The 14979-nt window shown below is 37.5% G+C and overlaps 1 protein-coding gene across 1 annotated transcript in view; it reads left to right on the top strand.

Annotated features, from left to right (window-relative positions):
- Positions 1-14302, top strand: part of LOC132915182 (putative fatty acyl-CoA reductase CG5065) — a 66750-nt gene extending 52448 nt beyond the window's left edge. Inside the window, exon 6 of the mRNA XM_060974909.1 lies at positions 14062-14302. Coding sequence (XP_060830892.1) covers positions 14062-14179 — 118 coding nt within the window. The 3' untranslated portion in view covers positions 14180-14302. The remainder of the gene's footprint in view (positions 1-14061) is intronic.
- Positions 14303-14979: the final 677 nt, after the last annotated feature.

Below are 14979 nucleotides of genomic sequence, written 5' to 3'. Positions count from 1 at the left end.
AAGGTTACAAATTTGTCAGTTTCCAAGAAATTAAGTGAACAAAAAAGTCGTTGACTATCGGATGTTAGGTTTCTATCGACGCTCTAAATAAATGTCGAATTCCAACTCCTATCCAACTCCTTGTCGACTACTGGTTGGTCGTAGTCCGTTATATCGGGTTGGCTCGATAATGAGACGACGCATGAAGCCTCGATCCAGTATACTCGTTGCTACCTGACTGTAGCCATCCGTATAATGTAGTCAGGGTGAACCTAATGACACGGCCGAAGGGCCGTTGTGTTGAGGGCACGTTGTCTACCTCGTAGTCTAGATCACCGCCGTCCCCATCATCGCCGAGAAATATCCAGTTGAAGTTCACGACCTAGGAAGTGTTGTGGAACACCTTAGCCCAGGAAGTGTCATGATTGTACTTGGCTTGGCGCGTGGGCTGTTCTTCTTCTCGTTAGTGCCGAGTCTCTTGAACATCCTATTATCCGGGGAAGACAAAATCAGAGGTATCTTATCTTTCGTTTATTCAGATTCCTTCCATACGATTGGATGCAGTGGATTAAAATTTACAGCTGCAGACGGTTTTTTTTTAGCCATCCTGGTTCACTGTGTCGTTGTTCATCCGGTGCTGGATTGTTCTGACGTTGTTTTATTGATATTATCGCCGCTTTGTGTGAAATAGAGTCCGCTGGTTCCGCGTTAAACCGACTGTTCGGACTATACTCTGGTTGCAGAGGGCAGTTACGCTCTGAATCGGTCAGCATTAGGTTTTGTTTCTTTCTGGGAGGTGTCACCATGCTGGAACTGTGCAATGAATGCGCACTTGAAGTGTTATGATTGTAGTAGTTGTGGGTGATAGAGCTACTCTGGTGTAGATGCCGCTGCTGGGTACTGCTGCTTTTTCTCTTAATTTAGATGCGCAGAAGAAAAATCGGACTACGGTCGCCGGGATTTAATCCTGGGTTCCGAACGTTCATAACCTAAGACGATAACCACTGCGCTGCCGTCGTCCTACACTAGTTGGTGTCGAGTGGTGGTTTTTAGACGAATTGAGGCTCATGTTGTATGATTGAAGATTTCCCTAAAGAGTTGCCAGTTGGTGAGTTGGTTGTCAATAAAGCCATTAGGTAGATGTTACAACCGATCGCGGAGAGACGCGATCGCGAGAAGGTACGCCAACGGGAGTCATAAATTCCCATTACGATTAAACAATCGACGCCACGAACTGATCGATCCCTTGTTTCTGTTACGATGATTTGGGTGGTTAGGTTGAGTTCACACTGTGTTAATACGTGTATAATAGCGTTTATTCCAGCAGCTTTGTAAAGATGAACAGTTACACTGATGCGTCGGTACAAGATAAGTAAGAAACCCGTCACAGATTTGACTACTATAACGACGAGAAGGAAGTAGTACTTTGATCTAAAGGTAGAACCTGTTACAGACTTGTTAAATGTTTTAACGACGAGGAAGAACTGGCTTAAGGGTAGAATCCGTTACAGACTTGTTGACTGTTCTACCGACGAAAAGAAAGTAGTACGGAAGTGACGATGCTATGTCGGAGGAGAACTAGTGATGGGTGTGTCTAGCGCTCGGGACCATCGGATTTGATAATGACATTTTTAGTCGGGAAAGTGAGGGTAGTAGACATTGTTTCTGATTGACTGTTAAGACTGTTGGTGAACTAGGAAGGGTCTTAACCGCCCTCGATAGAAAGTTGGTAGTAGGAAGCATCGCACGTGAGAAAAACTAACTTTCCCAAGTTTTCCCGTAACAAACCATAAACTTTAGAAAACGCTTCAATAAAAAGATCTTTGTTCGATCTGAAAGACTTTAGCTAAAATTTTTTAATATTTATGGTCGTTCCTTGAGAATCTTGAGAGTACGAAATAAGGATGTGCGAACATCTGGCTGCCATCCTGCCCGCTGTGTGTGGCCTGGTCTACCTAGAGAGATAGAGTGGTAGATTTTCAATAATTGTTGAGTTAATTATTGCTGTTACGCGTGAATGATCTGAAGAGAGTTCCACAGAAGATTTGACTTGGACATATCTTGGCGAGATATTTTTAGTTATGAAGAAGTCTAATAGTCAGATAGTCTGTTATTTTCAGTGGGCCAGTAAGTGCGTTCGTTTGTACTGAGGTAATTAAGTCTGTTGATGTCTATACTGTTCAGTAGATTTTTACTTCTTGTTGTAATAAGTCTGCGGCCCCATTGGGTATGTTTGGCGTGATACTATCTTCAACAGCGGACACAGTTTTTTTCTAGTGTATTGGTTCAATTTTTCTCACATTATAAAACAAAACACCATTTACAATTTCTTCTTTAGATTCACAGTCAGGAAATCACTCTCACTTTGTGTTGACCTGTATAGGAAACTTCAACATCATTTGGCAAGAGAATGGTCCAGTTGTGATTGATAGTTCTTGTTGCAAAATTGGTCCCTGTGCTAAGTAGAATATGATGTAAGCAGAAAAATATGACCTTTTGATCTGGAATATCAATGTTGAATGTTGTTAAGATGTTACTGGAATTTCCCACATGAATGTACTTATTAGAATCGATTCTTCTATCATGACAAACTGAACTTACTATTATCACATTGTGCAGACACCGATACACACGATATGAAAAAATAACACACAATCATACAGAGTAATAAATACAACAGTTTGACAAATGAGAAATATTGACAAGCAACTCATTAAACTCTAACGTCATTTCCTGCGTAAAAATAATCACCCTAATTCGTGGCATATCTTCACCGGTACTTCGTCAAGTTTCGCGTCTATCTTTCTATCGATTATTTCGAAACGAGTAAATTAATGTATAAACTATTTGAAATAATTTCCGTATTCTAATATTTTAAACAAAACAATCAACCTTGAACGTTTCAATTGGAAGAATTTGAAATTTTATATTTCATAAAGAATTATTAATCGTAATGGATATTGTTTCGAAAAGCACCAGTGGCCGATTAACATGAAATTTGCGGGAAGGCGGCGAGCAAATTGGAAAATTCCAGCTTCAAGTGTTTATTAGTTCTCGAGATATATCTCAAAATAAAAATCATCCATTATAGATTAAACCCGTTTACTCAATGAAATTTGTAACTGCATGTCGAAAACCACTGCATGGAATTTCCGAGTAGAGTGGATTAATGTTCCTTCTAATCCTTTGCCTCGATAAATAATTAGGAAACAAAAGTACATATAAGAAACGTTTGTACAAAGTTCGCATACCGCGAAAAAATTGCACACGTGTCGCGAGTGTGCAGACTGATGCGAACTCTCAACTTGGTGGCGATCAGTCAGCTTGCAACTGATCGGTTGATATCGCGAACCTTGAACGCTGTGAACGCTCAAAGTGGAGGTAGATTAAAGATGCAGAGTAATGTTACAGAGTATGACTGTATGCTGAAGACTGTTTGAAGACTTGTTTAAGATTCCCTGAAGAAACCTCGCCTGGTCCTCACATTCCAGCTCTCTGTCTTAGGGTTTTCCTACTCACCATGGCTTTTGTGAGGTGGGAAACTATTCCTTCCAATCTTCTCTGGTGTTGCTGACTGATACCAGCTATTTACTTTAGAGCGAACCCATCGAACACTTAGGGTGTTAATTAGCTTCTTGATAAGGTCCGCATCTTCATATTTACAATTTCGGAGGTAGGAACTTCGGACTTTCCCAAAAAGGCAATTGCGGTGTCCGTATCGTAAACTAAGGTTCACCCAAAATTTCAAACACAGATTGCTCACAGAAAATTGATATGTGATATTGGAGGTGTTCTTTATAAAAGCACGATTGAGTATGTGTATAAAGAAAACGAATGGGCTACTCACCAGACGTGTTTAAAATTGCTTTGAACTTCCTTGCAAGGATAGTATCATTTCGTCAACAAAATCAAAACCTTAAAAGAGCTATTTAACGGTACAAATACTATTTTTCATTCGGCATATATTACACATTAGTGCATAAAACGATACCTTAACTAATCCTTCGAGTATAAGTTTAAATAACTTTTTTGTTGCTTTTTCGTGTTTCTTCATTTATTATTTCATGTATATGTATTTGAATATTATAATGTACAATGAACAGTAATTTGTATGGGAATCGTTTGTTCTTTATGTAAAACAACGTACAGCCACATTCAGTAGCATCTGTAGTATACTTAATGCACGTGTAATTTTCCTCTGGACATTGCTATTTTCATTTTTTCACTTTTTTGTGAATACTTCGTACACTCGTGGTACGTATGCGATTTTCCAACGTGTGTAAACTTGGTAAAAACACTGTCTAGATGTGCTTTTGTTTATTAATTACTTATCGAGACAATGGATTAGAAAATACACTAATACTTTCTATTTGAAAATATCATAAAGCGGTTTACGATATGCTGTTATGGATCTTTTTCCTTAGTAAACTTTACGCAGGATGGTTTACGTCTCCGAACATCATAGTTTGTAGTACAAGATAAACTGCTACCCATGTATGATGATCACCGTGTACCTCGCTGCTTGAGCTGACCTATTTTTGTTCGTGTAAGGAGATTTACTCGTGCACAGTGATATTTCGGCCGATTTTTAATTATCAATAATTCAAAAATAAAACCGAAAACGCAATCTTTTTCTTCTTGATTTTCGTCCTATTTTTGCTTCAAGAATCAGCTCTTAAGTTATTTTACATTGAACACCCTGTATATACTATAAACAAAAGATAGACGGGCAACAAATAAAGACTCTTTCGAGTGGTACTACGCGACATTCAAGCTAAATAATGCAACAAGAAAATTCACTAAAACCCTTAGAAACTATAGAAACGTTTGTTTTCAAAAATACTTTGCCAACCTATCTCCCACAGCTGACTCTAACTACTCACTATGGAAGACATCCAGGAAACTCTCTTGTCCTCAGCTAACAATCCCTGCAATTCGCTGTCCGCAAAGTTGGTGGGCGCGTAGCCCTACACAAAAAGCTAACTTGTTTGCCAGTCATCTATCTAACGTCTTCAAATCAAATTCCCCCACTACTCCAGATGAAAAACTGAATACCTGCACTCTCCCTTCCAGATGTCTCCTCCTATTGAGCCTTTCTCATCACTAGACGTCATAGAATTAATCCGTCGTCTAAATCCCCAAAAAGCAAGCAAAAAAGAGCATGATCTGATAAGTAACAAAGCCATTAAGAAGCTTCCCATAAAAGGGTTTGCAATCATCGCTTCCATTTTTAATGCAATTTTCTACCTTCAATACTATCCCAAGCCCTGGAAATGTCATTGATTACTCTCATTCCCAAACCTGGAAAACCAATACATGAAACCAGCTCTTATAGCCCAATTAGTCTTCTGTTCACCTTGCCCAAGCTATTCAAGAAGATGTTTATAATGCGACTCCTTCCACTCTTAGAGGACCTAAAAACACTGCCAGATCACCAATACGGGTTCCGAAAGCAACATTCTACGATAGAGCAAATTCATCGTATAACTCACAAAATCACCCAAGACTTAGAGGAGAAAAAATATTGCATTGCGGTATTTCAAGACTTCCAACAGACATTCGACAAAGTATGGCATGAAGGACTATTGTGCAAACTAAAGAAAATCCTACCACACACTTACTACTCTATCCTAAAATCCTACCTAACCAATAGACAATTCATGGTAAAATACTTAGATGCTATAACCACAACATTTCCAATAGAAGTTGGCTTACCCCAAGACAGTGTCCTCGGACCCCTGCTCTTCAACATCTACACTGCAGACTTACTAACTTCGACAGATATAACCACAGCGACATTTACTGACGATACAGCCTTATTAGCCTCGCACTTAGATCCGACAATTGCCTCCTCTACTCTCGAGGTGTCTACTACGAGCGAGGTGTCGAATCTATGGAAAAGTGGTTCCACAAATGGCGCTTCAAAGTCAACGAAAACAAAACCAGCCACATAACTTTTACGCTACGAAAACAAACTTGCCCACAGGTGACGATTAACAATATACCTATTCCAGATAAAGAGTCAGTCAGATATCTGGGCATGACTCTGGACAGAAGATCGACATGGAAACAACATATCATAGATAAAACCAAACAACTCAAAGCAAAATTTAAAAAATTCTACTGGCTCATCGGCCGAAGTTCCAAGTTTAACACGCAAAGTAAAATTACACTACACAAAGCCGCAATAAAACCTGTTTGGACCTATGGAATCGAACTATAGGGAACAGCAAGTAATTCGAACATAGAAATTCTCGAACTATTTCAATCGAAAATCTTAAGATCCCTAGTAGACGCACCTTGCGACGTCACCAACGAAACGATATATCACGACCTCAAGATACTCATAGTCAAAGAAAAATTATCCAAATTCACCAATAGACATAGCACAAGAGTCAACAACCACCAAAATTCTCTAATTACTCAACTACTCGACACGTCGGAACAGATCCGCAGGCTAAGAAGTCATTACACTTTAGACCTAAGCACTAGATGCAAATAGTATCAAACATACTATAAACATTTACTAATCATCATTGTCATAGTACCACATCAGATAAATTTACTTAAAAGTCTAATGAGAATTGATTGTAAAATAAACGCAAATAAAAAAAAAAAAGACAAATCCTATAGTCCCGTGCGCTAGACACACCCATCGATATTATTCCTTCGCATGGCAACGTTTTTTTTTTTTTTTTTTTTATAACGTTTATTGTCCAAGAAGATGAGTATTACATGTGTATGTTATTCACAATAAACAATGAATTTCGGTTGTAGGGTGGATTAGGCAAAAGTACCGATACGCGTCGGTACGACGTAGCCATGGTCTAATATGTGTCGTGGGTTTTCGGTTTTTGCGTTTATTTTTTTGTTTTTTTGGGTTTAAGTCGCATTGGTGCGTGATTTTTGTGTATTCTTGTGTGTGTTGTATTTTGTCCTGAAACTTGGCCGCAAAACAGGACTCCTCGGTGTATTACTTTTATGCGTTGTGGGATTTTGGGGGGGGGGGATGAGAGGGAAGGGGAGGGGGGTGTTAAATTATATTATTTACAATGATTATAGTATTTACATATTTACAGTACTTACATCTAGGTTATACGGTGGTAGGAATGGTTTTTTTTTTTTTTGTCGAATTGGTAGTTTTCACTTATATTTTCTTATGGGTTTGGAATCCACCAATATTTTTTTGTGTTTCTTCTGTGTTTGTCTTTAGTGTCTTTTTGGGGGAGGGCCATGTTGTACCTCCACCTGGTGTCTGCAGTCAGTCCGTTTAGGTTTTCCTCGTAGAGTATTGTTTTTATCCCTATTTTTCTTTTTATGTGGAAAATTATCGGGATATTGTTTTGGTCTTGGAGGTAATTTTTTTCGTCTAGGTATAGGAACGCTTCTGGGGGGATGTAGCCTGTTGTCATTGTGTTTTTGTAATATAGTACGTTTGGGTATAAGCCGCTGAAGATTAGGCTGTTTTCTTTTATTTTTGACGCTTGTGCGAAATGATTTCTTGCTAGTTTTAGTATGTGACAGTCAATGCGGTGAATGTTGGCTAGGTCGTAGATTTTTTTGTTTTTTATATATTTTTTGTATCCGCTCTGTTCGGATCTGTACGCATTTTGGCAAGCTCTAATGCATTTTCTTTCGAAAACGCGGATTCTCTCCATTAGCGATGCTGGTATGTTGTACCAGATTGGGCAACCGTATGTTATAATTGGTCTAATTAGAGCTTGGTAGCATAATGTTTTTACATTATTCTTGAGATGTTTCGAGTAAAATAGTCTCTTTGCTCTCCAGAATGCTTTATTGGCCTTGGCGAGTTGGGTTTCTATGTGTTGTTTGTAATTTAGTTTGTCATCTATGTTTATGCCTAGGTACTTTACGCAGTTTTTGTGTGGTATGATTGTCTCTTCGGATGACTTTTCTTTTAATTGGAAATTTTTGCAGTGTTTTCTTTCTGCTGGGTCGATTTCGCTGGTTTTGGGTTTGAACAGTATGCTTTCGCATTTGTTTGCGTTGATTCTTAGTTTCCATGTGTGGTAGTAATCATTGATTTTGTCGAATAGTTCTTGGAGGTCTGTGTTTATTGTTTTAGTTTTGCGGCCTGTTACGTAGATGATTAGGTCGTCTGCGAAGGCTATGGAGCGTTTGTGGGTAGATTTGTTCATGTCGAACAGGTTTAATATGTCACTGTTGTATATGTTGAAGAGTAGCGGGGAGTTTACAGTTCCTTGTTGGAGTCCGTTTTTTATGGTGAATTCTTTGTTCGATGTATGGGAACCCTCGGTCATTAGGAATGTTCTGTTTGTAATCATGTCCCATATTATTTTGATTAAGTATCTCGGGAAGTTTTTTTTTATTAATTTATAAATGAGGCCTGTGATCCAGACTGTGTCGAAGGCTTTTTCGAGATCTATTAAGCAGGCGGCTACTCGTTGTTTTGCGTTTAGTGCCCAGCAGATGTCTGACGTGAGTTTGTTTGTCGCGTGTAGTGTGGAGTGTTTGTGTCGGAAGCCAAATTGGTTTTCTGGTATTTTTTTTTTTTTTTTTTGCAGAATGTAGTTAGGGGGTTATTGATGACTACTTCAAATACTTTGCTTATGTTGGGGAGGAGACTTATTGGTCGTAGGTTTGTGAGTGATGAGCCGTCTTTATTTTTTTTTGTGATTGCTATTATTTTGGCTTTTTTCCACTTTTTCGGGAAGTATGCGTTGTTTAGCGCATTGTTGAATATTACTGTGTAGTACCATTTTATTTTGTTTGGTAGGTGCTTAAGTGAGATGTTCGGGATGCCGTCGAAGCCGGAGGATTTTTTATTATTTAGCTTGGCGAAGATTTTGTTTAGTTGGTTATAATTTGTAAAGTAATTTATTTCTGTTTCTGGTTGTTTGGGATTGTCTGAGGTGTTTTCGTTTGAGAACGTGCAGACTGTTTTGTTTAACGTTATGTCTTGTTCTATTTCGTTTTTGAGTTTGTTCGTTTCTGCGATGATGATTCTGTTTAATTCTTCTCGGCCCATGTGTTCGTTTTGGGTATGTGTTTTGGAGAAGTGGGTGCCTATGATGTCTAGTTTATCTGTTGTTTTAGTTATTATGAAGTTATTCTCGATGTCTTTGCTGGATTTGTGTATCTCTATACCTGCTTCTTGGATGAGGGGAGCTTTCTCTGGAGGCAATTTGAGCGGAGTGTTGGGGTTTTGTTCTTTCGGTCTGAAGATTTGATTTATTTGTGGGAACATGTTGGCTGAGTCGTTTTTGGAGATATTTTTTATTTTGTTTGTCCAGTAGAGGTTTATAGAGTTTGCGAATTCTTGTTTCTGTTGTAATTTTATTTTGTGTAGTAGGTATTTTAGGTATTCTAATTCCTCTCTTTTGTCGTAAGAGTAGTTGTGTTTTATATTGTTTATTTTGGAGAGTATGTAGCTTTTGTCTCGTTGTAGTTCTTTTATTTTGTTGTTGATATATGGATCGCAAGAGTTTTTTTGTTTGAAGGTTGGGACGGATTTTTGGAGTGCGCTTTGTATGTGTTTTTCGATTTCGTCTATGTATGTGTCGATTTGTCTGTTTGTTAGGTTGACGTTGTTGTAGATATTTAGGTCGCATTTCTGTTCGAGTAGTTTTTGGAATTTTTTCCAGTTTGTCTTTTTGTAGTTGTACTTGGGGGTTTCGGTTTGTGTTTCAAGTGTTAGGTAGTCGGATGTGTTTTTGTTTATCTGTAAGAGTATGGCTTTATGGTCGCTGTCGTAGTCTAGGGTTTTGAGCGTGTTATTTGGTCGTAAGTTTTGGATTTTTAGTCGTGTATCTGTTAGGCATATGTCGAGGTATGAGCCTCCTTTTGGGTAGGAGGGTAGCTCGGAGCTGTAAAGGTTTGTTTTGTAGTGTATGCTTTTATTGTCTAGCCAGTTTCTGATGAAGTTTCCTCTCGTATTGTTTAGTGGGTTTTTCCAGCTTGTGTGTTTTGCGTTAAGGTCGCCGGCTATTAAGTGGAAGTTTTCTTGTTTGTCGAGCTGTAAAAGTTCGAAGAGGTTATTGAATTCGTCGTTAAATTCTTTTTCGTTTCCGTAGGTTGCGTAGGCTGCGGTGATGAGTAAGTTTTCCTTTTTGTTTATTTTTATTTTTATGGTTGTCGTCTCCAGGGTTTTAAAATTTGTTATTTTGTCGTTTTGGATTTCTTTGAATTTCAGGGGGTTTTTTATGAGGATTGCCGTTCCTCCTCCTTGGATAGCGTTTGGTCTGTCGTGTCTTATTATGGAGTAGTTTTTGAAGGATACTTTGTGTCTTTTGTTCAGTTTTGTTTCTGAGATGAGTACGATGTCGGGGGTTTCTTTGTTTATTAGGGTTAGCATACTGTATCTTTTTTGGTTTGAGATTAGAGAGTTTGCATTTATTGCAATTATTTTCAGGTGTTTTAAATCTAATTTGGATGTTTTATGTTGTGTTTGTTGGTTTGGTGTGTTTTGGCTAATTGTCGACTGCGATATCTAAGGAGTTGAAGATGGTGTTGAACCTGTCTTCGTGCGATGATATTGCATTTTTTAATTCGTTGAGTTGTATTTGTTGTTGATTTAGTGCTTGGATGATACATTTTTTAAAATCTTCGAAAGCGTTTAATATTATTTGTTGAGGGATGATCTCGGTTGTAATTGGGATTTGGTTTGCCCGCGAATCTAGTTTTGGGTTTATTGTGTGAGGGGGGTTTTCGATTTCCTGCTTTGGTCTTGCTTGTTGTTTCACTGCGTCCGAGAACTTTAGTTCTGGGGTGTATTTTCGGCTTATCTGTTCTAGTCGTTTGATTTTTGTTTCTTTGTCTTTTTTAATTTTTTCTGAAAGTTTTTGGCGCAGCTCTATGATTTTGGGGCACCCTTTGTATGACGCGGGGTGTCCGTAGCTTTTGCAGTTGACGCAGAATATTTTATCCTTTGTGATTGTATCGTCTTTTTTTATTTTGCACTCGCCTGGGCCATGGGGCTCGGTGCATTTTACACAGCGGTAGATTAGAGTTGCAGTTTTGTGCTGTGTGGCCTAATCGTTGGCATTTGTGGCATTGGGTAATGTCATTTTTTCTTATTTTTTCCCACGTTATTTTGTAGTAGCTTAGTCTATTTATTTTTTGTAATTTCACGACGTTGCTATTGGGGGATACCTGTACTATGTATATTGGGAGCAGTCTGTTACTTTCCCTTGACTTTCTTGTCGAGAAGCGCGATACTTTCGTAAACTGTATGTCGTCTATTTTTAATGCTTGTAAGTCTTCTAGTATTTCTGTCTCTGTGAGGTTAATGTCTAGTCCTTTTAATAGGAACGTGTGTTGTTTTTGTGCTTTTGGTGTGTATGTGTAGAACGTTGTGTTTGTTGTTATCAGTAATTCTTTTGCTTTAATGTAGTCGCTTAGATTATGTAGGTATAGAGCGTGTTTGTTCGCGTGTATTCTGTTGATGTGAAAGTTTCTGATTTTGAGAGCGTCTTGTAAGAGAGCAATGGTGTCTTTTGGGTCTTGATGAGTTATGTTGATTGGCGGGGGCCTGTTACCTTTTGTGGGTGAGGGGGCGTCCTGTTGTTCCTCTGTGGGGTGGTTGGTGGGCTGTTCCTGTTGTGCTTGTTCCATCGGTGTCTTTGTCGGTGGGGGTTGCTCTTTTGGTTTGATCAGATGAGTGTGTTGATTTTGTGGTGTCGGCGGCCTCCTAGGTGGGGCGAGGGGGCTGTTTGTTCGTGTGTCGTTTGATTTTTCTTGGGTGTGTGGTGTTCCCAATGTGGACGTAGTCCTCCTGTTTGCTTTGATTCGCATTTCATTGTTCTTCTTTCTTATGGCTTCCACGATCGCATTTTGTATTGTTGATTCTTTTGTTGACGTTGCTTGAGTGTGATTCTGTTGTTGAGGTATGGTGGTTTCCTGTGTTTGTAACACTTCAAATCTGTTTTTTGTTGGTATCACTGGTGAGGGAGGGCTTCTTGTAGTTTTCATGGTTTTGCTTTCTTTGACGGTGGGATCTTGTGTATTGTTTTCTTCTTGGATTAGAACGAGATCTTCTTCTGTGTTTTCCGGGTTGTCTGGTAGTCTTTTGGACCTTCCCACTAGTTTTGGTTGTGGGTTGAGTTTCCGCGTTTTTTGCGCGGAAAGTCTTATGCTAATGTTGTTTTCTTTGTCCTTCGCATGGCATCGTCACCGAACTTCTCTGATTTTCCATCCTTTGATCAGTCAACATATGTGTACTAGTCGCCTAGTCGCTAAATCGCTGAACCCATCTCCCGCTTCAGATCTGATTTGCGATTTATACCTCTTGCAACACCGCAACTCACTACTTGCAAGTCACTCCTACTACGATTAACATCGTGGTCTTGTTAATAACTATTCGAGTCGAACAGTTCTAACCATTACGTAAACGACATTACAATTCGACCTCGTAAATTATATTTTTATTTATTTATATTCTCCGCGAGACAAGTTGTTGGAATAAAGTTTATATTATAACCTGTTAACCCAATCTTATTAATTCAACCACTTGTATTATCATAACCGAAATAGGTAATCGATCAGTTTGTGGCATCGATTACATAATCGTAATGGGAATTTACGACTCCCGTTGACGCGTCTACTTCGCGATCACGTTTTTCCGCGAACGGTCGAACACTGACTGTTCGCGGCCTTTTTTTGTTAGTGAAGTTTCCTTCTGATTCTATTAGGCTGTCCGAAAAGTTTCTTTCATTTTATAAGGAAATAATAGGCTCACAATGTTTTTTGTTTTATATTAGTTTGTTGAATTATGCACGAATATAATAATAGAAATAGAACTAAATGGACCATACCTAATTTAATAAAATAATATAAAACAGAAATTGTTGTTCATCTATTATCACCTTATGAAACGAAAGAACTTTTCGGGCAATCTAATATTATTGCCTGAAACTCTCGTGGCGTTGAATGTAAAAAATTTATGATTATTCTACTTGATATATTTCTCCATTCTCCTAAAACAGCCTTCTTTAAATAGTTTATTGGTGAAATATGGTGACTTGATATTTTTTGTTCCAAGTGGTCCTATATATTTTCAATAATGTTTATATTGCGGGGCTGTTTATGAGCGTTTCTAAACACGATATAAGATTATCGCACTTGGATTCCTATAGAGCGTTGTATATCGTGTATCATTAGGCTTTAGATAATTACCTTGCATTTGGGTGAAATTGTCTTTAAACCCATTTCTTTCGCGCTTTTATGCAGATTATTGTTTTAAATATTTATGTACGTTTTATCCTATGAAGCGCTAACTCAACACAAATATATTACACCTATAATTTTACCATTAGCCAGATATTTACTAATATCTTCATAACAGGTAGCGAATAATTTTTTTTAAATTATTTTGAGGGTTTACAGAAATATGTATATATTTTTCATTTACTAAATCTTTCATAATAAACGATGTTATACCATAGTTTTGTTAAGGTTATGTGCTATATGAAAACTTTTTACATTGGCTCTTAGCATTTTTCTACTTCACCACAATAAATCATCCGTATTTGTCAGAAATGAAATTTGTAATGCACATATTTCTCTCTTCATCTTAACGAATAAGAAGTTGCAAATGTCATTAAAATGCAAGCGGTGATAAAGCAGTGCTAAAAAGTCAATTCCTGTCGACCTTTCACGATCAAAGACCACTCAAAGCTATTTCTTGTGTGGTTTTGGATATAAATATATTAATCGAATGATTCATGCATAACATTATCTAGTTTTAGTAGTGGAGTGATGTTATTAAAAGTATGAGTATGTAGTGCAGCGACATATCGCATATCGTTACAGTAATGGCAATAAGCTGTTCGCATCATTTGCATTTTTCACCATACACGAATGGACTTTCCAAAGGGATAACTGTTCCGACTTGGCGAAGGAGTTGAAAATGTTACACGATAGCGATATGTTCAAACTAGATTTAGAGGATATGGATTGGGACAAGTATGCCGTAATTTACCTAATTACATACCTAAAACAAGAGTTTAAGTCAACAGCCCGACAACGATTATCAGGTATAGAAGTATTTTCGTATACAAAAATAGGAATTAATATTAATACATATATTTTTGGTTATTTCAGGTTGTACTGGATACATCATATCACCAAAATATCCGGTATAATAATTTTATTATGGATAATATTAGGTTTGTATACTGACTATTTCAACGTTACATTTTTATCTTTCAACCAAAGATAACATAAATACAATTTTATGAAGAAGGGATTCATCATCCCTTTCATTTTGTCTCACCAGCCGTTTCATTTCTAAATAAAGTCATTTATGACATTGCTTAATAAGGATGTATGAATTTATATCCACACGGTTCTGATTTGAAAACAATTCATACGTGACAATATCTTTACTCCGCGATGTTTCTAGTACAATAACATCTGCGAACGTTCATACATCATCTTAAAATGTGTGTTTAAAGATCATTTCTACATAAAAATTACGTAATACGTCTTTACGTAATACTAAACAACAAAATAATTATATAGAGAAAAATAGTAATATTCACTACTAATAATTTGTATATTAAATCTGCCCACTGAAAATATAAATATTTTTCCGTATAAGATATCATTTTTCACCAATCAAAGCTTAAGAGATAATTATACGACGACAACAATAATTCATCATTGAAAAGTCCTCTGAGAAATAAACAATGATGACAGAAAATAAATATCTTTTACAATAAGATAGTTCAAATGGCTCGGTTTGGTTTCTGAATTGTTTGTTGAAAAACCTTGTAGTTCTTTGACCAATCGACGTTAAAATATGACATCAACGACAAAATAGGGAACAGACGTGACATTCAGAGCTGTATAAAATATTACTTCACATAACAGTGAGTGATAAATAGTGTACATAGAAAGTGATGTTTAGGGCACCCACCTCCAATAACCTTCACATTCACATATGTTATCAAGGTTGTCAATTTATGTATTAGCCCTCGCTCGTTGTTCGTTATAAAATGATTAAGAAAATATTTTACA

The sequence above is a fragment of the Bombus pascuorum genome, chromosome 16, assembly GCF_905332965.1.
Source record: "Bombus pascuorum chromosome 16, iyBomPasc1.1, whole genome shotgun sequence".
In the NCBI taxonomy this organism is placed as follows: domain Eukaryota; kingdom Metazoa; phylum Arthropoda; class Insecta; order Hymenoptera; family Apidae; genus Bombus; species Bombus pascuorum.
This window is presented reverse-complemented; position numbering and strand designations above follow the sequence as displayed.